The following is a 22469-nucleotide window of genomic DNA, read 5'->3' on the forward strand; positions in this document are numbered from 1 at the left end:
ATAAGACATAATCACCTAAAGACTAACTTTTCAGTGAGATATAAGAACGTATTTTTAGACAATAGGTCTTGAAAATCTTATTTCAAGAAATCTTACCAAGATAATTTTCACTTGTTCCATTGGCAAATGTTCTTGCTTGAATTAAGCAATTTTTTTTTTTTTTCTACTTGTTACTCCTATTTTAAGAGTTAAATTCTTGTAGCCAGCTCAGTCACCTTATATTTTATATATTTAGCTTATTTTGAGGCTGTAAAAAGTTACGTTTTAAGTAATCTCATCTTAAAACCAGCATTTTATGCTTCTTTTAAGCCTTCTAAATACATCTGTAGACACGCTTATTTCTAGATTTTACAATCTTATTTCAAAAAAATCTTTGCAAGTGAAATTATCTTGCTGTATGGACAGATAATTTCACTTGTTCTGAGTACTTTTTCCTCAGATGTAGTGTTTTTAGACACCCTTTTTTTGCAGTGCAACTCGTACTACATTTCTGTTGTTGTCTTTGTTTTGCAGGATGATGCCTGACACACACACAGACTGCATGAGAGACTGCAACAGCCATGTGATGATTACAGCTTTTCATAATGAAAACCATAACAGACTTGATTCCTAGAGGGGAAGCCTGAACGAATTTCAACAATCACAGATACACAGCCATCACATTCCTTGTCTTGATATGTTTTATTATTTTTTTAAATGGGTTATATTTATATATCTACATCAGGGGTTCACACATCTATACTGAGTGCCTATAAATATGTATTTGATCAAGGAGCCCCTGATCAGACAAAACCCCACTAACAATAGAACTATCAATAGCACTCATCTTTTTTAAATGAAATGTGTAACAAATTATCTGAGATGAGCTCCAATGGAAAATAATTGTTGGATGAGGAAAACATCATAATAAGCCAAAAATTTCTAATGAAAATACTGCAAAATTAAAGTATATTTAATTCTTTAAAGGCCTTCAAAGAAAAATTTAAGAATCAATTTGGTAGTTATTTGATTTAATAAGATTTATTTACATCTGTTTTTTTTATTTAGGTATTCATTGTAGTTTCCCTTTGCTCAAAGTTTAATGAGGGGATAGACAAAATACTTTTTATATAAATCACATTAACTTAAGTTGACTAGCGTTGGCATTTTCTGAAACTTCTAACTGCACAGAGCTTATTTTTTAGAAGAAAAAACAAGCATGGAGAATGAATAGGGATGAAGGGAAATGTTTTTTTGTACAATGTTTACACAGAATCAATAATCACAGTTGTACAATAGTGCATTGTTCTGCATGACTGTCCATAGATTAACCTGTACCCCTTCACAAATTGAATAATAACATTCCTTCTTTAGAGAAATGAAACAAAACTTGTTATGTGTCACTTTTAATATATCTGCAAGATTTTTAAGTGGTTATGTCTCTTCCTAACATGGATTGTTCTGTACTATTTGTTTTCATTCCAGGTCTTTTTACATATGTTTGTGCCTTGATATCTGTTTACACTTGTTCTTTAGAGACATGCTATCTTCATAGTGTGAATTAGGGCTATTTCTACTCCACTTCAGTTCACATACCCCATGATTTAAGATGCACCACAACACTGAGACAAATGGATGATAGTTGTTCGTTAATATTAAGGTGAAAGTCATTCACTTGTTAAATGTAAATAAAAGTTTGGTCACATGAGTGTTTATGCTACAGTGTGGTTTTTGAAAAGAAAATGGGTGCTTCTATGAAACTGGTCCCTAAAAACAGGACAGTGGGGCTAAAAATTCAAACTAGATGTAGACTAATGTTATGAAGCAAGTTTGGAAGCACTTTGGGTCTATTACTGAGATGAAAGAGAAGCTATTTTCAGATTAAACACATTTTTATATAATTTTTTTATACAACAATTTGCATGTAACACAGTAAAAAGGACATGAAAATTATGTGCTACTATTTTTCTAATATGTTTTAATTCTCTCAGGTACATTTTGGGAATTGATTATGCAGGGCAGAGTGTTTCACAAAAATAGCCGCTGTTGCAAATCACTCGCAATTAATTTGTGTTTAATGGATTACACATGAAACCCACACGTTTGAAAAAATTTGATTTGAAATTTGATTTGAAAAATCACTAGGATCATCAAATTTAACACAGTGTCTTTATTTATAGCAGTATATAAGACCATTTCAAGCCATGTTTTCAAAGATCAAATACACTGATACCTAGGTAGCTTTTCATCTCCCAATTTTGGTCCTATTTTTGGCCCCAATATTTTATTAAAAATTCATTAATTTTGGGATGGCTCAGAGCCAGGTACCAAAGTGAACCCAGTTTCATAGAAGCACCCAGATACAAAAACTGCTTCTTCATGTTCGGGCCAATGTTGTTCTTAGTACAAACTATTAAACCTAGGCTGTAACAAGGAATTGTGTAATTCTAAAGTAAGCAAAGTATTTTTTCATAAAGACCGTGACATGATTAAAACTTGAGAAAAACAAGTGGACCTTGAGGTGAAGTCATCTGGTTTTCTTAATAAACTGGAGGATTCATATTGGAGGGAAAACAACTGATCTTGACTAAACTAGACAGCTGATTATATATTAGGCATCTCAAAAATCACTTTTCTCTTCAGATCACAGTGTTATTTAAACCAGTTAATCTCCAACATGATAATAGCCCCCCCAAAAAATTTCAGCAAAATCCATCAACGTTTGACCCCCCCCCCACCACCACCACAAAGCATGAAGCGTCCATCAAAAAACGTCAAAAAATGCTGTTTTTAAATGCATTTCCATGCTTAATGGATACTAAATGGATACTAAAGTGCCTAAAGTAAAGACATCCATACTGCGTCACATGTGGTACCTGACTCAGTCTCTTGTGGTACTAAATGTCTTTGATAAAGAAGTACCAATAGAAACCAAAGCAGTCATGGCAAGACAACTGCAGGACAACCCCAAACCTGCAGTATTCACTAGAGCAGGGGTGTCAAACTCATTTTAGTTCAGGGGCCACATTCAGCCTAATATGATATAAAGTGGGCCGGACCAGTAAAATTATATAAATAATAGGAAAATAACTTTTGAGTGAAAAAAGTAAAATTCCATGATGAAAATGTTTACATCTATGAATTGTACTCTAACATAACATGAACAACCTGAAAATTCTTAAGGAAAATAAGTGCAATGTTAACATTATTACACCTTAGTTTATTATTTATCCATATGCATCACAACTTAGAGGTCACAGTGGATCTAAAAATACACAAAACATTAAATAACAGAATATTATTAAAATTCCACATACTTCTTTGAAGAGATTTCAGGTTATTCACATTCTTTTAACAAAAGGCTAGTCTGTAAATGTAAACATTTGTGTAATTTTACTTTTTTTTACATTAAAACAAAGAGAAAAATTTACAGTTTTCATTATTTATAGGTTATTATGATAGTATTTTACTGGTCTGATCATTTTTAGATTGAATTGACGTAAAATTCTTTTAACATCCTTGACTGTTAATATCTTCAGTGTAATTTTTGCATTTCACAAATTCATTCCAGGGGCCAGACTGAACCCTTTGGTGGTCCAGATTTGGCCCTCGGGCTGCATGTTTGACACCTGTGCACTAGAGGAAAGCCCACTTTTCCCACACAGAAGTTCCTGCATGGACAGCAGCCTGACCTGGATGATCTTGTGGGACCCCAGTCCTGGCAGATATTTGACCTTCTAGGCATGGATGGGGCATGGCTGGAAGCACCCCCAGGACCTTCCTATGTGGAATGTGCATGTTCTCCCCTTGTCTGTGTGGGGTCTCTCCGGGTACTCCGGCTTCCTCCCACCATCCAAAGACATAATTGATTAATCTAAATTGCCCATAGGTGTGACTATGAGAGTGCAGCCATGGATGGTGCCCACAGAAGGAACATCATCTTAGTGTCTGGTTCCCACAAAATCAAGCTACCAGAGTTTCTCAAGAATGAAATGGAAGAGAAACTATAGAACGAGTAATATCTGAATAAATTGTGACATGCACATTTATAAAAGTATGTCCAGATTATCAGAACCATGTCATCATTAAAGTTTTTGATTTATGCAACCTTAAATCTTGTATTTAGCCTTATTATTTAAGTGTTCAACTATATTTGTCTTTAACTAAAACCTGTATTTTGCTGAAAAGGGGGTTAAGAAAACTAGATTTACTGTTCTGAACTTCTTTCTATAACTTTTTAGCCTATAATTGAGTTATTTTATCTTAAAATCACCTTATTTTCACTTATATATCACCTGATACAATAATCTATGAAGTTGATATTACAGGGACGCTGTAAAATACCAGAAAAAGCAATTTGTGGACCTCATTATATGTGATTTTCTGGGTTAAAATGAGCGTTTTTGGCGTTTTTTGATGGGCCCTTCATACTTTGTGGTGGGGGGGTCAAACGTTGACGGATTTTGCTGAAATTGTTTGGGGGGGCTATTATCATGTTGGAGATTAACTGGTTTAAATAACACCGTGATCTGAAGAGAAAAGTGATTTTTGAGATGCCCTATTATATATCCAGTATGTCAGAATTGAGTTATGTGAACATTTGTTGGAAAAAAGAATAATAATTTCCAATCTTGAACCAAAGACTTACTGTGTATTCATAATCTGAAGATAACATGCTAAATTTGTCATTTATTTACAGATATAAATCAAGCCCAACAAATAATGAACTTCAGTAGAAGAGCCAGTTTGGTTCAGAATTGTTAAAAAAAATCTGATTCAGACACTTATTCTTAAAAACACAGTAAACACCATCATGTTTGGGTTGAAGCACCTTGGTCCCTGGTTTCCATTTCAGAAATATGAAAAAATCATTCACTATGTTCATCACTTACATCAGCCTGGGTGAAAAAAAAATCAAGGTGAAAGTGGAGGAAATGAATTTTGTGTCTCAGTCTGCAACTGGATCTGAATTTTGGGCTCTGTGGTTGACCAGAACATGTTGCACCACTTGCATAAATTAATCTCGGTCTGTTCATTCCAGAGAGCTGAGCTTTGAGGGGAATACATGATCACCAATGAGTTCTCCAATCTGGGGTCCAATGGAAATTCCAGTGTTCAGATTTTCATTACTATGGGCTGCACCATGTTTTTCTGTCAGGACTTAAAGTGGTCTGAAATTTGATCATTTAGAACTGGAAGAAGTGAAACACTGGTGTAATATGCTGCTAATGCATATTTTTCACCTCCTGCATATATCTAAATACTAATGTGCTGGAGAAATTTATTTCAGATTTAGAATATCTGATTTAGGTGAAACAAGATATGGGAAGTTAAAAGAGAGTTTGGTCAAATCCTTTTTTTTTTTTTTTTTCCCCCAGTACCAAAGGAAACCCTTTAGTATTTTTTTTTTTTTTTTTTTTTTTTTTTTTTTTTTTTTAGAGGGAAAAGGTTTTTTTCTAAATTTATTTATTTATTTATTCATTCATTCATTCATTCAGATTGATTTAACCCTTTCATGCATAGTGGTCACTCCAATGGACAGCTGTTCAAAGCTGTTCTGTTATACGTATATTCATGGGTTTTGTTGGTTTTTTGTTGGTTTAGTTCCAACACAGTGGACGCTTATGCACCATCTCATACACTGTAATTCATACCATTACTGTAACTTTGCTGTTCTTGATAAACCTGATCTGCACTAACATCTTTGAGTGTAAATCAATTGCTTAATATTCCTATTATACTGTAATTAACAGGTTTTTTTAAACAAAAAGTTTTTGTTTTTGCTTTTTTTTTTTGTTTTTTTTTTTGTTTTGCATATTATCTCCATGAAGTGAGTAGTGACTAGTACTGGAATATGTTAAAATGTGACAAAAAACATCAGATTAGCAGCATTAACAATGTTGTTTTTTTTTTTTTTTTAGTTTTCACCAACATATCAGTAAATACATATTTCTTTGATTCAAAAATTAAATGCATGGTGTCCAGCTGAGTGAACATTTTTGGAACTCCATGAAAAATAGGTTCATAAGAAAAAAATCAATTGCATTGTTTTTTATGGTTAAAGACTAATAAAAACCCTCAGGAAAAAAAATTAAAAAAAAATGATTAAGGTTCTCATAATTTATGCATGAAAGGGTTAAAGTGTCAGGTTTTAGGGTGTCGCTGCTTGAATTTCAATACAAAGTGGTGTTTACATCTAAAGTAGTGAGGTGCAGCATTGGAGTCATGAATAGTTTACTCAAATGCAAATGAAACACCAGCTTAAATTCAATGCAAATACAACATCTGCATTTGACAGGACTTGTCAAGTACAGAATGGTGAATGAGGCTGTATGCTGTGACTCAATGCAAGTAACAGACCCTTAAGTGAAGGGTGTGAACAAATGGAGTGGAAGTAGAGAGGCGACCTGGAGGGTCCTATTTACAAACATCCACAAGGTGGCGACATGTAGATGTCAGTAAATCAACATATGTAGTAGATGTGTGTCTGTGCATGAAGAACCAAGATCACTGCTACAACAGTGGCGTTTCATTCTGTAGAGATGGAACTTCAGAGAACTGAGGATCTGAACTGCAAAACAATGCATGTATTTATTATTGTGAGTTTAATAAATAATTTAGGAGTATATTATTAAATATATAATCCTTCAAATAGTTGATGAATATTTCATTATTATATCATTAAGTTAACTAATTAAACAGCTACACTTGTTGATCATACAATAGATCAGGGGTTCCCAGAGTGGGGTACGTGTACCCCCAGGGGTACTTGGAGGAAGCCAGGGGGTATTTGAATTTTTATTTATTATTATTACTTTTTAAATACATTAAATAGTCATCATGTACGGAATACAAAATAAATAATGAGAATTAATGTTGAAATATGAAACACAATAAATACATACATATAATAGTTTTATCGTCAGTCATCTTGTTTAAGCTTTGGTTACGTTTTAAATACATTTCTATTCTATATTATTCAAGATGAGTTTAAGCAGCTAATTAATTATTTTTTGTTGATGTTGATGAATGGTTCATTTATTAATTAATGACCAATTTATTTATTTTTCTTATTAATGAAGGAGGGCACTTTTCAGTTTTTATTTTGCACACAAAATTGACTTTAAAAAACTGGTTATTTTTTATACATTGCAGTTAAATATATGTTGTTGGTTTAGAAAGTTCTAAAAATATTAACAGACGCCTTTGGTACAGGAAGAAATTTTGCCCAGTTTTTTTTCAATCAAAAATGCTGAAGCGAGAGTTGGAGGTATTTGGCTAAAAAAGTATATTTCAGAGGGTACTCCACTGGAAAAAAGTTTGCGAACCACCGCAATGGAGGAACCGCTGTATTTTCCCATCTGGGAGGGGTCTTATTTAAGCCGAAGTCCTATTGGCTGATTTTTTTTTGACGCTCTGCCCTGATTTGCTGCAACTTAAAGCTCAGCATCGTCAAAGTGTGCTGTCAGACCTTCATCTGCTGCAGAGGAGGCAGGACTAGAAAGATCCTCCAACAGCTGCACATTTGTGGACTAGTTGGAGACTTGGATTAAAGCTGAACTAAATACAAAGGTGAGTGTTATTGCCTTGGCTCTGTGGACTGGAGGCTTTAAGTTGTGCAATGACATCTGTAAAAAGAAAAACTCACTTATTAAGTGCATATGTTCCCTTTGTTGCAGAAAATCATCAGGACTTTGAACTTCAGTGCAGATACAAAAATAATGGTAAGTGTTTTCCTTTTTTTTTTTGTTTTAAAGTAGACTCATTGGTTTGATTTGTTGTGTTTGTTTATTTTAGGTTTTTGGCTTCTTTTTTATACTTTTTTTTTGTTTGTTTGTTTTTTTTACTGTCCTAGTCATGCTTAATTCAGACCATTCCATTCCTGCTAAATGCGCACAACTTGGTGAATTGCTTCTCCCTGTTGTGTGAGGGCAGCCAAGGAGAACAGGGTATTTTATAAAGTACAGACAGACCACAGAGTCCCACTGAGGATGTCTCTGTATGTCAGATAAGTCTCCCCCGGGGTCCAAATGGTTCAGCACCCACAGCTGTGATAACATCATGGCATTGTGGTGTTCTTACTACCCAAGCCAAACACTGGCAGTGCAGAGAGCATCAGCAAGAGTAAGGCAAAAAAGAAAAAAAAAATCTTTGCAACGGGAAAACTGAGTAAGCTTTAAAGATTTCTAAGACACGTGGATCACATTGTTTCCATTTATCTCAAGGCTGGAAAATGTTGTGATTCATAATTATACATGCATATTGTGTAATTCCAACACGTTGCAGTCATGTCCGGTTTTATAATTCAGACCAGTCAACATCCTGTGGGGCAGACGAGTCCAGAGAGGATATGCCTCTGCACTCCTCCACGATTCAGCTCTACTTTGTCCAAACTTCCCCTCTATGCCTTAGGACTTTCCCTGTTTAAAATGTGCATCCTGTTCTCAGAGCTGTGAGTTGAGTATTTTGGGGAATATATGCTGAGCAGGACTGTTTCCATAAAGCTGCTCTGAGGTTTCGTCAGGAATGCTTCACTTGTTATATGGTCATTGAGCCGAGTGATCTCAGCTGGTAAAAATCTTATTGGCCCAGTTCTGGATATAACACAGGGAACTGTTCAAGCCCCAGCGAGAAGGGCCAGAGCATGATGGGATATGTTGGAAGGCAGCCGAACTGCTCCGTGGTCTGCTGTAGAAGTCAACCATTCTTTGTTTTTTGTTTTGTTTTTTTCCTTCAAACTTGTTTTGACAGAGGTTTTGCTTAAAAAATGTTTTAAATACTGCTTGCACCACTAAATTGTTGTCTCTGTCTCCTTGTGTAGCTGTGTTTAGGAGACTCTACCGACTGCCTCCGGGACCAGATGCAGTGCATGATGAAGTCCTTGCAGGATCTGAAGCAGATAAACAGACCAAGGCCACTGAGTGAACCATGTGTTCGGTCCTTCGCTGTGACGCGGTTCTGTAAGCAAAAGGCACAGCAGGAGCGGATCACTCGTCTTCGTACTTCTGAGGCCAGTGAAGCCGGCACCTATGACTCTGCCTGCTGCCTGGCCAGTCCTTTGGAAGAGGAGGAAGAGCAGGAGGAGCACGAGCGGTTGGCACAGGGCTCTCCAAGCAGCGAGAAGAGCCTGGACTTTGACTCTGGTTACTCTGAAGCCTCGTGGCAGGATGAAGGTGTGGTGCTAAGAAGGACCAGAAATGTGCGAGTCTCCTCTTCTGCCTGTCTCCGGACAAACAGAGGATCCTCAGGGCGAATCCGGCCCAAATCCACCTCAGACGCATGCCTGGAACGCTGGACTTCATTTGAGGCCAGTGGGCCAGAGGACTGGACAACGTCGCTGTTAAGTCGCAGCAGAAACAGACAACCTTTAGTTCTGGGTGACAATAGTTTTGCTGATCTAATAAAGAACTGGATGGACCTTCCAGAGTGTCCAGAGCCAGCAGAACTGAAACCCAGTGTGGGTCGACGGCTCGCCAAAGACATTCTGGTCAACATGCGGCGGAGACTGGCTGGGGTGTCTAAAAGTGTGGAGGTGAGGCCGAGGCCAGCAGACGCCGTAAGGGTCAACAGAGCAGCAGAGGCTCCCAAACGGATGTCCTGTCCTGTGGGACTCCAGGCTCTGAAACCTTTCTTTCACCAGTCACACACTGGCATTCACGAAATGGACAATGACTTCTACCAGTTCACAGCTCTAATGAAGACAGGAAGCCGACAGCCCATCATATGCAATGACATCATTGGATACATTTGAGAAAGGCTTCAGCTTGGACTGATGTTTTAACACAGATTCATGTGAGGTCATTCAATTTCCACAAATGGAAACAATGTCCACAATGTTGATGTTTCTAGAATAAAGTTTTTCTATTTAATACAATGTGTTCTGCTCCTGCATGTGTTCAAACAACTGTAAATGCTGTCAAGTTATTATAGGCACCTATCAAATGACAAACTGTCGAGGCTCTATTTTATTCCCTCATAACGAATGGTATTTTGTGGTACAAGTGTCTGTCAGACCCTGTAATGAATGCAGTATTTGGTGTCATCTTTTAAGCTTAGTTACTGAGTAGTTTGACAGTTTTAGAGAATGAGCATGAATTCAACTGACAAGTGTTTTTTTGTTTTTTTTTTCGACTCAGCATCTGAAGCGAATCATTTAGAAAAACCCACACAGTAAAATACTCGTAGCATTGTCAGCCTTGTAAATCCAAGACTCTTATGTGGCTAGAAATGGGAGGCAGGGTGTGGTGTGGTTATCAGAGTAAAATGTCTTTCTGTGAATTGAAGTATTGCAAAGATGGGAAGGGAACTGAAGGCAACAAGTGAAGTACATACATATAAATGGTTCCTCTTAGATACACTTATTTATTGTTACAGCATAATTTAATCATAAACCACATCCCTTAATCACAGCCATAATTAAATTGTGAAAACAAGTACACAGATTCTCATGCATAAAGTGAGGGTGTGAAGTGAAACATACAGAGTAGAACTGCAGCACATGCACAAAAGGCATCTGAGGATAGGTGAAAGCCCTGTAGATGATTCTAGCTTTTCCATTCTAAGACTCCACATGGACACATATGTGGAGCAGGATTTACTCAAAACAGCTGTGTCCAGATGGCAAGAGTGCTCTAGATCACAAAAGCACTGTGCCAGCTCCCTGTTCTCCACGCACCCCTTTAATATCGTGGTCAGTGTGACCTGAATTAGACCTTGAAACTAGTCCAGCACTGCCCCAGAATCATGTAATCCATATGCCTTGGCGAGCATCGCCACTACCCTTTTAGCCTCAACTCCCAAAAGACACACTTTTTGCAAGTAAATCAAATCCAAATGTTAGCAAACAAATCTCTGATTGTACTTTTTGGTAACAATACACCGGGAACTTCCACTTTTCTTACAAGTAATAAGGTGATAAAAACCCCAAATGAGGAAATCACTCAGTGTAAAGTTGATGTTATTTTCCTGGAACAGCAGATATGGCAGTGTAATTGCACAATTTTACATATTAAATGACTATTTCACATTAAAAAAGGTAACATTATGCCAGTACAATGAATTCACTACCTAACAAATGAGACAAATAGACACTTGTCATTCAAATATCAAGCTTTTGTTCTAAACAGTTATAGAGTCAATCGCCGTAACAATAACAATTTCTTTTTTATGATATAATGATCCGTTGTTGAGTTTGCTACTTCTAGCTGAAACCCTGAACTCCTTTCATTTGATGGACTCTTGCTGTTGATGACATCACGGCAGCTTATAGCGGATCGCTGGAACTGACTCTGAATCTTCGTCTTCAGCAAAAGAGGGGATCAGCTCCAGCATCTTCTTATGTGGAGGGATGTCTGCTTTGGTTACCATCCTCACCACATCAGACACACTGTAAAAACACACCATATTTAATTGTATCTTAGCATCTGTGTATATACATTATCACAAATTAATACAAAAACAACTCTAAACTGATCTAGTTTTGCACAGCCTGATAAACACTACCCAAAAAAAGTCACACATGTGACATTTAATTGGACAGCCATTATCTTTGATTACAGGACACGTTCACCATGACATCCTTTATGCCAAGCATTGCCATTTATTTGATATTTTTTCTTTGTAGTTCTTCTCTGTTCAACCGGACTGGCTTAGCTCTTTTGAAGAGCTACCAAGAAGAATGATGACCTGGGCAAATGAGAACCTACAAAGACATTTATTTGAGATCAAATTCTTATATTGATGTTGGTGTGTTGATGTGTAAAGTCTTCTCCTGGACATCTGAAAGTTTTTCAATAGAGTTCAGGTCTGGACTCTGTAAAGGCCAATCCATGAGTAAAACTGATGTCTTATGTTCCCTGAACCACTGTTTCACAATATGAACCTATTGATTCCTGGCATCATTCAATCTTTATGCTCTCTATCAAACTGAGAAGATGAGAACATACTCACTGCCTCAGTTAAAGAGTTAAAATACTTGTTTCAGCCAAAACATATTAATCACTACCTATTGCTTAGGTAAACCCAAGCGGGCCCTTTTTTTTGGGCCGTGCTGTGTAATTTAGCATTGTATGAAACTGTTATGCATTGTTCGAAATGATGAAGTACTAGATTAGTGAGTCACACCGCTACACTGGGTGACATGGTCCTTTGGAACACTTTTGATTATCACACAATGAACATATGTTTATTTTGAGACAATCGCAGACACACCTATCAAAATCTGTGGCTGAAAATGATATTCAATAAGCATGTTTGAGAAATACTTGCTTCACTAAAAATCACTCGTTTGTTCTTTTAGAGCAGGGGTCACCAACCGTGGTTCTCGAGATCTCCTATCCTGCATGTTTTAGATGTATGACCAGGGTTGGTGACCTCTGTTTTAGAGTATCATGCATTGTTGTACTATGAAATTTGATGTTACATATTTGTAGACTCAAGTTATTTTGGAATTTTCAAGGTCTTTGATAAAAATAAATTAAATATTCTTTTGTAATTGTCAGTTTTTCTTTATTATTCCTTATTTTATTTTATTTTTTTCTTTCCAGTGTTTAGAACCCACTGCTTGGCCAACACAGGACGTTTGGGGCTGGGCAACTGCACAGGAAGTGACTATTGGAGGGGCATTTGTCATGACGGGCCAGCTGTCCACATGGCCAGCACTACCCCCCTCTGCCCCTGTGGCTTAATCTTACCACAACACCAACTCCCAAGAGATCTGCTGTTTGTGGTCTCAAAAAGAAGAAGTAGAAACACATCACACATGGCGTGTTACAAGAAAAACAAGGCATCACAGCATGGTGTATGCAAAAATGACTAATAGTCAAATATTTCAGCTGCGTAGTATGTTACATAATTTATAGGTTGCATATGATTTATTGCCGCTTTTCCCCCTTTCTGGGATCAAAACATGCCTGAGGGTCCATTTTCTGCTCTGACTCACTTTTTTAACTGATGAGAAGAGTTCACAGCATGAAACAACTGATTCGTTTCTAACACTGTAGGGCTTATGAAACGTGTCTTTAATGTGCTGCTGAGCCAAACAGGCCCAAACAGCCAGGTTTTCCTGATGCGGAAAAAAAGTTGACACTAATTTAACTCTTTAGCTGTGTTTCTCAACAAACAGAAAGAAACCTGAGCAGGAGCAGGCTCAGTCATCAGTGTGTAGTGATGCATCGTGTGAGTGTGTCAACAGAGGAAACACCTCATCCTGCCATTAACCTCTAAACAAACAATGGGAGGCTGCTTGCTGTGATTGTTTATGTGTAGGGTTACATGTCATGTGTAGTCATGCTTATGCAAAATCAAGGTTTATCTCTATTAATTGCACCTACCTCTGATTGAGCCTCTCCTGTTGCCCAAGATATAGCATAGCTGGTCCGTAGAAGAGACCGCAGACCTCCAAGTCATACTTTTCCTACACAAAAAGACACATCACAAATAAAAACTATGTTGAGATGGGCCATCCTTCATCTCTGGTAATGTACTTCCATCTGCAGCACAAAACTAACCAAGTTAAGGAATAAAAAGAAGTGTGGGTGGAATAGTGTTTGCAAAGACAGGACTCCATGGAGCTAAAAATGTGATGATAACAACTTCAGAAGTTCAGGAAGCTCTGCAATGTGTCTCAAAAAACAAACACGGGAACCTTGGTCACTCTAAGGTTAAACAGAACCTGAAGCAAATAAGAAGTCTTGCCAATTTATTTTCCCTTTGTTTCCACAGAGCAAACACTGAATCAAAAAAATGAAGTGACTATTAAAAGGATAAAAAACAGACTGTGAGTGATGAGAAACTTCACTTGCAATTGACCCACATAACACTTACTGTATTGACATAGTGTAATGTGTTGTGTATTTGTGATGCATACTGTTTGTAAGAGCACCACAGCAAGTTTACACTAAATCACTGCATGTGCTTACATACACGTAGACTATTACTCAGGGTTATAGAGTATTTGTAGTGTATTATCAAATTTTGTTTCTAGGGATGTTGTCGTATGCAGATCTTAAACCTAGTTTCTGATAACTGTTATATATGTAATATATATACTATGTCAACCCTCCAATGAACTGGCGACTCGCACAGGGTGTACCCTGCCTTCGCCCATAAGTAGCTGGGATAGGCTCCAGCGAACCCCGTGACCCTAGTGAAGATAAAGCCGGTTCAGAAAATGAATGAATGAATGAATGAATGAATGTTATATATGTTAGAGTCAGATAAGGTGATTGTTAGTAAATGATACGAAGATCTATAGAGTGGTGGAAGTGAAAACTGCACTTGTTTTTGCTTGTCTTAACTGATGTTGATGATAAAATACAACAATTAAAGTTGTAAGAATTAAAATAAAAGTCAAACTTGCAATAAAGAGGTTTCATCATTTTGTCCTGAACTCAGAAATCAACCATCATAATCAACTTCCTTTGACTAAATTAAGACAAAAACTGAAACATGTATTTTGTTTACTTATCTATTATAGTTTTTTCACCGTATTAGTCCCTTATCATTAAATCATTACAGTCGTCACTCTGAACCACTGTGTCTCCCTTTGTGTTAGTGGTGCAAGAACACAAATGTTATCTAAATTCATTTGCAACTAATATTGATTAATACAAATCTTCACTAAATTACTATAGATTGTAGTTGGATGTATTCATTCACATGCAGAAGATGTGGTTGGTATGTAGAGCACATACTGTATGAAGTGAATAATAAGTGACTGATTCTTCTATCATTGGAAGAAAGCCAGTGGTTCTACAAAGGCATTGTCAGGATAGGGGTTTAAAAAGTCCTGAAGTTGTGAATGGAAGGTGTTAAGAGAACAATCATTTCAAACAATGGCCATTGTGTGCAATGGAGGAAGGTGAACAGGTTTAGGAAAAAAAAACTAAGTATAAAATATGCACTCAGTAGCACCGGGTGTAAAGAAAGTTTGTGTTTCCTCCCAGAGAGGAATTAAGGAGGCTGTACCTTGACATACTGGAACAGATCTCCCAAGGTCATTTCCTGCTGATCGCCACGTCTGCCGTCAACATGGAAGTCATCCCAAAGGGTGTATTTCTTTCCTGCGACCTGCAGATAGACACATTACACACGCCAAGACACACAGACAAAGTTGACAGATGAAGTACCACTTGTTTTGAGGGATGTGCAGAATAGGTTTGGGTCTATAACAAGGGTCCTGGACACTCACAGACAGACAGGCTACATGTTTCATCACTGTGTTATAAGGCAGCTGAAAGCACTCAGCAGCTCTCTGAAAGATGCAGCGTCGACCCGAACAAGCTGCAATGAGGTCAAGTAGGTGTTTCCTTTAGCACGATCTATGTGAGATGTGTATCACAGTTTTATAGTCATCCTATGCTTATACAAAAATAGAACCAATGGCCCTGTAGCTTACCGGCCAAATCAAAAGCTTTGGGAAATGTATCCAGATGCCATTTATTATCACCCAGTTCTGTGTATTTATTATATTACAGAAATAGCCCATGTTTTGGTCATATTCCAATCAGATCTGTAAAAAATTCAAATTCCAACTTGATATCATTGATACTCACTGATTTATTGTATCAATCCACTTCCTATTTCTTATAATGGGGAAATTTTTCAAAGTCACACTAAATCCAGAATCAGATCCGGATGGAAATAATTTCAATACCTTGGGTTGTCATAATCATAAAGAAGCTGTATACCAAGTTTGAAGTCAATCAGAACTGTAGTTTGGGAGAAGAAGACGATTGAAATTTTTTCCCCATAAGAGCCCATGTTAAATTTTCCGTCAGTTCCCGGATCCAGAAGAAGATCCTGATCAGCATGTGGACATTATGTTTTGGTCATCTCCCCATCAGGGCTGGACTGTTGAAATTTACACTTGATATCATTTATATTTACTGAGTTATTGCATCGATCCACTTCCTATCTCTTATAATGGGGATTTTTTTCAAAGTTGCACCAAATCCAGAATCAGATCCAGATCCAAATAATTTCACTAACTTTTGTTGACATCATCATAAAGAAGCTGTATACCAAGTTTGAAGTCAATCGGAATTGTAGTTTGGGAGAAGAAGACGATTGAAATTTTTGTAATGGACGACAGACAGACGACGACAGACGCCGCCGCCGGAGGCCACATGACGACAAAAGCTTACAGCAGCCATGTCAAAGTACGGGAGAGAAAATAGTATATATTAGTGACAATTTTATGAAAGTAAAAATATTGCTTACAAAGACCTGTGAGTGTGTGAACATAAGTGTTCTGCTCTTTGCAGTGAAATGACAATCTAAGAATTTTTCAAGAAACGCTGCAGGATCTGTAGGATTTTATACATTGAGAAAAAGTTTGAATGGATATTTTTAATTGCCTTAAAAGTTTCTATGTTAACGCACATACTAGAAATGTTATTTTAAAAGAAAAGCTTTAGGTTTTATCATTTTTGTACCACTAACGTCAACACATTTTTGAGTTTTGTAAGAAGTTTGACAATGACTTTTGGGCTCCATGGATGACATGATAGTATCTATATCATAATACTGGAAGGTGTCAGAGTGTGTGTGTGTGTGTGTGTGTGTGTATGTGTGTGTGTATCTGCACAGTTCTGAGAAATGTAGATGTTTTTAACTGCCAAATTTGGTACCTACAGTTCAGGAATAGTCCCATCTCCACATTAAATATCTCGGCACGTTGATAGGACCGAATATTTTGGGAAATAATAGTCATTTTGGAATACGATAGACTTACAATCATGTAACTTGGTTGACCAGGAGCACAGTACCACACTGCATGATGGGAAATGAAGATTAAACCAGGAACGACACATTTACTAACTTCAGTCCCTAGATATCGGCATTAATATGACCTGTGGTTCCCCACGGGCACTAGTTATTCATATTTTTCATGGACTACAATAATTAAATATAGAAAAACCATATCACTTGCCAATAACCATCTTTCTTTGATACAGTTCTACATATTTGTATAAACACACTTGCTGAATTTTTTTATTAAAGTGCAAAAGGTCAAATCAACAGGACGTCTTCAGTCGTACATCTGATACATCTTCAACGTTTGACAAAAGAAGAGCGATGAGAGCCTTGTGACTTCAGGTGAAATTTAACAGACAGCCATTCATTAAGTTATCGTCACAAAGTTCAAAATATGACTTTATCCTGCCTCAGGCTCCACTGACACCCGACAGTTCTGCTTTCAAACATCTCACATCTCATGAGATCAGGTTTTCAGTGTGCTGACCCCACAGCTACTCCATGTCTCTAGTCCAATAGGATTGACCTTTGACCTCAAAACAAAGACAGAGTACACACTTCTAAGGTCTGGTCACATCCATCTACACCCGTGAAACATAAATGCTGCCGTTTCTGCTGCCACTAGACAGATATTGGTCATCACGCGTTTACCATAAACATCATTAGTCACACGTGCACAACTAGAGGAAAACATCACCTGACCTGAGATGGGTCAAGAATTCTCACATGCAGAAAATGAGTCAAAATATGTCATTTGCTCAGATGACTGTGTTTGCACAGGCGCTGTCTGGCAGGAGAAGTTGTGAAGATCAAAACTTGGCTCAGGATGTGAATACCAAAACTCCGGCTAAACCTGGGTCCAATTATCTCTGCTCCAGCAGCCAAGGGGAACTTTCTGACTATCCCTCACTCTCCCACCACTCATAGGGTTTGGGTTATGGAGACACAGTCAACGCATACTTCTTCTAAAGTCTGACCGGGTGTCTGGGTCTTTAGTTTTCAAACAAAGCACGTTTTGTTTGCAGGATACATGTCCTACCCTTCACCATGTTGACCTCTTTATTATTTTTACAGTGATTTCTCTGCACAGTCTTTAATTTTCCATCGGCTCAATAGAACTGGAAACTGAAATGAACATATAGTACACAACACCATTCTGCAAATGAAGACCCTGGTGCTAAAAGTACTAAAGTCATATTTTTGGACAATTCAAGTTGAGCATATAAACATATATTTGTTTAGCTAAGTCCACCCTATGAATATTTTTAACAGACTTTTTGGTGATTTCAGTACTTTTAGCACCAGGGTCTTCAAATCTAAAGAGTCTGAAAATGCCATGTCATTGTTGGATATCTTCAGACGTCCCATGCCAGAGCACTTTGTGTGTAGATGCTGATTTTACACAATGCAGCGCAGGCATGCAGTGTTACCACCACCCCTCCCTTCCTCTCCCTTGTATCTGTCGCACAGCTCTGGCAGGAACCTGAAGCCAATCAACTACCCCATCGGTCTGTATGTAGACTGACGTCAGCTATTCAGCCCTATAGGAGGCCAGTAAAAATAAGCAAGCACACTGGAACCCAACTGGCTGCTGGAAACAATTACAAACGTTTCCCGCATGCACAGCCATCTTTTGCCATGAAACTGTAAGAATAAAAATTAAAATCTCCCAATGAAACTGTTATTTCTTAATTTCCTCTTAGAGCAACAACTGACCAAAAGACCAATGCATAAACACAAATTACTTCTAGTGCATAAATATGAATATGATATTAAGAGGATTATCCCCACATTTGTCAGAAATAACTATAACAAGTGGTGCCAATCACAACAAACCCCGCCCCTCACACATATTGTAGCTTATTTTGGCGTCGATCCAGCTGATGTCATCATGTCTATGCATGTGCTGATGTCAGTATATCAGTTACTTCTTTATATGTGCAAGTTTGAAGTAAATTGAAATGAAATTGATGTTTTTATAGACATTTGAAATTTTGCCCATTATAAGCGGAGAAAAAAAGATTACAAAATTCGTAAAAAATTTAAACGTTGAACTATTTTTCCCAAAATGTAATGACATTTGTTCTGGGTCACTGGCAATCTATAAACACAATTTGGTATGAATTCAGCCAATAGTTTTGCTGATACAGATATTTGAAATTCCACCCATTATAAATAAATGGGGAAAAAAAAGATCTAAAAAATTCATTAAAAAATTTAACTTTGACTTGTTCCGAAAATGTAATCGGATCTATTCTGGGTCACTGGCAATCTATAAACCCAATTTGGTGTAGTTTTGCTGCTAGACTGCTAACAAACACAAACAAAGCAAAAACAAAACCCTTGCCTCCCCTTTGGGGGGCGGGGTAATAAATATTTTTGTAATGATGATGAAGTTCATATTTACACTCAACAAAAATATAAACGCACCACTTTTGTTTTTGCTCCCATTTGTCATGAGCTGAACTCAAAGATCTAAAACTTTTCTATGTACACAAAAGGCCTATTTCTCTCAAATATTGTTCATAAATTTGTCTAAATCTGTGTTAGTGAGCACTTCTCCTTTGTCCTTTGCTGAGATAATCCATCCACCTCACAGGTGTGGCATATCAAGATGCTGATTAGACAGCAGGATTATTGCACAGGTGTGACTTAGGCTGGCCACAATAAAAGGCCACTCTAAAATGTGCACTTTTACTGTATTGGGTGGTCCAGGGGGGTCAGAAAACCAGTCAGTATTTGGTGTGACCACCATTTTCCTTGCACAGTCTTCTTCATGAATTCTCTGAAACAGCTTTGGAGATGGCTTATGGTAGAGAAATGAACATTCAACTCACAGGCAAAAGCTCTGGTGGAGATTCCTGAAGTCAGCATGCCAATTGCATATTCCCTCAAAACTTGTGACATCTGTGGTATTGTGCTGTGTGATAAAACTGCACATTTTGGAGTGGCCTTTTATTGTGGCCAGCCTAAGGCACACCTGTGCAAAAATCATGCTGTCTAATCAGCATCTTGATATGCCACACCTGTGAGGTGGATGGATTATCTCAGCAAAGAAGAAGTGTTCACTAACACAAATTTAGACTGATTTGTGAACAATATTTGAGAGAAATAAACCTTGTGTGTACACAGAAAAAGTTTTAGATCTTTGAGTTCAGCTCATGACAAATGGGAGCAAAAACAAAAGTGGTGCGTTTATATTTTTGTTGAGTGTAGATTAATAGGATGTATACATTCCTGCCAAGCACTGCTTCTTCATGTGGGATCAAACAAAAATAGGCCTCTAGTGTTTCTGCTACAAACATCAAAAAAGAAACACAAAATTCTCCACAACTTGACAGCTTGTTCTAACTCAAAACAAGCTTAATTGTAACGTTTGTGCTGTGTACATGAACTGTCATATCTCTGGGTGTCTGTGAGGTCTGTTTGGATGAGAAGCAGGTTGGCAGTGCAGACTGTGGTGCACTGAAAGTATAAGATCCTTCTGAAATGTATGGAGTTTGACTTCAGTGGATGAAGGTAAAATTAATAAATGGCCTGAGTGGAATAAAACCAAAGGAGAGACCATAATAGTTTATACATGTCTGCTCTGTTGTTGGAGAGCAGCCAGTTCACTCATCTGCTGTCCAACATACAGTACTCTGTATTAAACACTGAACTTCCCCTAAAACATGACTCAGTTGATCTTTTTAATACAATAATAAGGAACCAAGTGGCATTTTACATTTGACCTGCTTCTCAATTGAAACAGTTTCTCTGACGCAGATCTGATCATAGGTTTGTTGTGTGAACTTATCATGATAACAAGCTGGAAAAACCACTGATTTTAGGCCACAAAATATAGATATATTAAGGCTTTGATTTGGATTTTGTCTTTGTGTCACTATAATCCACTTACACAAGCTAAACTATAACATGTCCAAAGTCCTTTATAATATCTAAATGTCCAAAACATATTTTATTTCAGTTTCATTTTATAACATGATAATCTTTTAAGTATAATTAGAAGCCTGAGTCAAAGAGTAAAGACAGAAACATAAGAGGGACTGATCAAAGCTAACAATAAATGAATAAATATGATAGATAAATAGATTTACATATTATACACCATAAGTTCATACTATCAAGTCAACCTGAAATCATCATATCCAATGTTCTTTTCCCTTTCTGAGTTATTCACTCTCAAAAATATCTATTGAAGTGTTGTCATTTTTCTTCCATTTAGCAGTGATCCTCTTTATAGGCAAAACCCTACAATTTATTTGCACTTTTGAGTTACACTGGGTGTTTTTTTAATGAATTAAATCCAATAATATGCATTTTGTACATGTTCATTTTAAGACCAATACTTGTGCATCCAAACTTAACCTTCATGGACTCTATTAATTTACTATGCATTAAAACATTTTCTCCTTTTGGTATTTAGGAAAACTCATTTCAAGCCAAACATTAAAAAAATATGAACCATTTTTACTGAACTATATTCTGTGAGGATGTTTCAACTTTCCAGAACTTTTCAGAATTACATGTGCAAAAGTATCTGGATTCAGTTTATTTGTTCCACTAAAGTCTGAGTTTGTGACAAGATCTGAAACAAAAGCAACAAACACAGATGCTTTCATGAACCCACTCAAAGGACAACATCGAATACAAATGTGCATTATTTCGTAGTCCATTTGAATAATTTTAATTCTTCATGTTTCAAGATGCTGTCAGACAAGACTTTCTTTGGACGGGATTTCTTATTTACTGTGGGACAATCTATTGTAAACAGTACTATTTTTACTTTTGTTTTCTACATCTCAAAAACCTCAGGAGGCTGTTCACAACACAGGATCTGCAACACAATAAACCCTCTTATGATAACAAGTGCTCCTGATTGATGGAATCCAAAAATAGACGCCTCTGGCTGCAGATATACGTGAGGGCATGGGAATGTAGGAGACCCAGAGGAAGTTCAGCCAGTGAACCTGATAAGGAGGTAGCATGACTATGATTCATTTTAAGGAACATTATTCTTCTGCTCATTTCGTGCTGCTCACTGCCTTTGGACCGGCAGTATAATGTGAATTTTCAATCTTGCCCTTTAAGACAATGGGGCATTTTTGGTGACAGGAACCTGGGATTGGTAGGCAAAGCTCCATAAAGCCACCTCCCTGCATTCTGCCACAAGAAACAGCACTGCTGAAACACGTTCCTGCCTCAACTTCATTATTTGGCCAGAATCCCAACAGTGGAAACGTTTACAGGCCTCTGTGGCTAGAGGCCTGCTTCTTCAAAGACAACCATTTTCCTCTGGAGGGCTTCAAAGTGAGCTTTAGGGGAGGCAGATGGAGGATCTGTGTGGTCTTTTAGATCATAGTTTCATCTTAATCTTTTTTAAGCTTCCTTTGACTTTCTATTTGTAGACAATTTGGTTAGTTTATTCTGAAATCCCCTGTCTAAGTTTTATTGTAGTCTGAGCCTGAAAGTTAGGATGCACTATTATACTGGAGAGCATATGGCACTGCAAAAATCAAAATCTTACCAAGTGTATTTTTCTCATTTCTAGTCAAAATATCTCATCACACATTAAAAAAGGCATAATCACCTAAAGAGTAACTTTCCAGTGAGATATTTTAGACAATAGATCTTGAAAATCTTATTTCAAGAAATCTTACCAAGATAATTTTCCCTTGTTCTCTTGGCAGATTTTTTTTTTTTTTTTTTTTGCTTAAATTAAGCAAAAAATC

The 22469-nt window shown here is 37.2% G+C and overlaps 2 protein-coding genes and 1 pseudogene across 2 annotated transcripts in view; 2 read left to right on the forward strand and 1 right to left on the reverse strand.

Annotated features, from left to right (window-relative positions):
* LOC115419692 (guanine nucleotide-binding protein G(i) subunit alpha-2) overlaps positions 1-1687 on the forward strand; it is a 71671-nt gene extending 69984 nt beyond the window's left edge. Inside the window, exon 9 of the mRNA XM_030134639.1 lies at positions 514-1687. The gene's annotated coding sequence lies outside the window, so the exon portion shown is untranslated. The remainder of the gene's footprint in view (positions 1-513) is intronic.
* A 5763-nt stretch (positions 1688-7450) lies between these two features.
* Positions 7451-9850, forward strand: LOC115419706 (PAK4-inhibitor inka2-like). The gene is made up of 3 exons (XM_030134655.1): positions 7451-7551; positions 7659-7703; positions 8801-9850. The coding sequence occupies exons 2-3, from the start codon at positions 7701-7703 to the stop codon at positions 9728-9730; spliced, it is 933 nt and encodes a 310-aa protein (XP_029990515.1). The 5' UTR covers positions 7451-7551; positions 7659-7700; the 3' UTR covers positions 9731-9850.
* A 464-nt stretch (positions 9851-10314) lies between these two features.
* Positions 10315-22469, reverse strand: part of LOC115419711 (ubiquitin-like modifier-activating enzyme 1) — a 51620-nt pseudogene continuing 39465 nt past the window's right edge.

The sequence above is a fragment of the Sphaeramia orbicularis genome, chromosome 5 (genome assembly GCF_902148855.1).
Source record: "Sphaeramia orbicularis chromosome 5, fSphaOr1.1, whole genome shotgun sequence".
NCBI lineage: Eukaryota > Metazoa > Chordata > Actinopteri > Kurtiformes > Apogonidae > Sphaeramia > Sphaeramia orbicularis.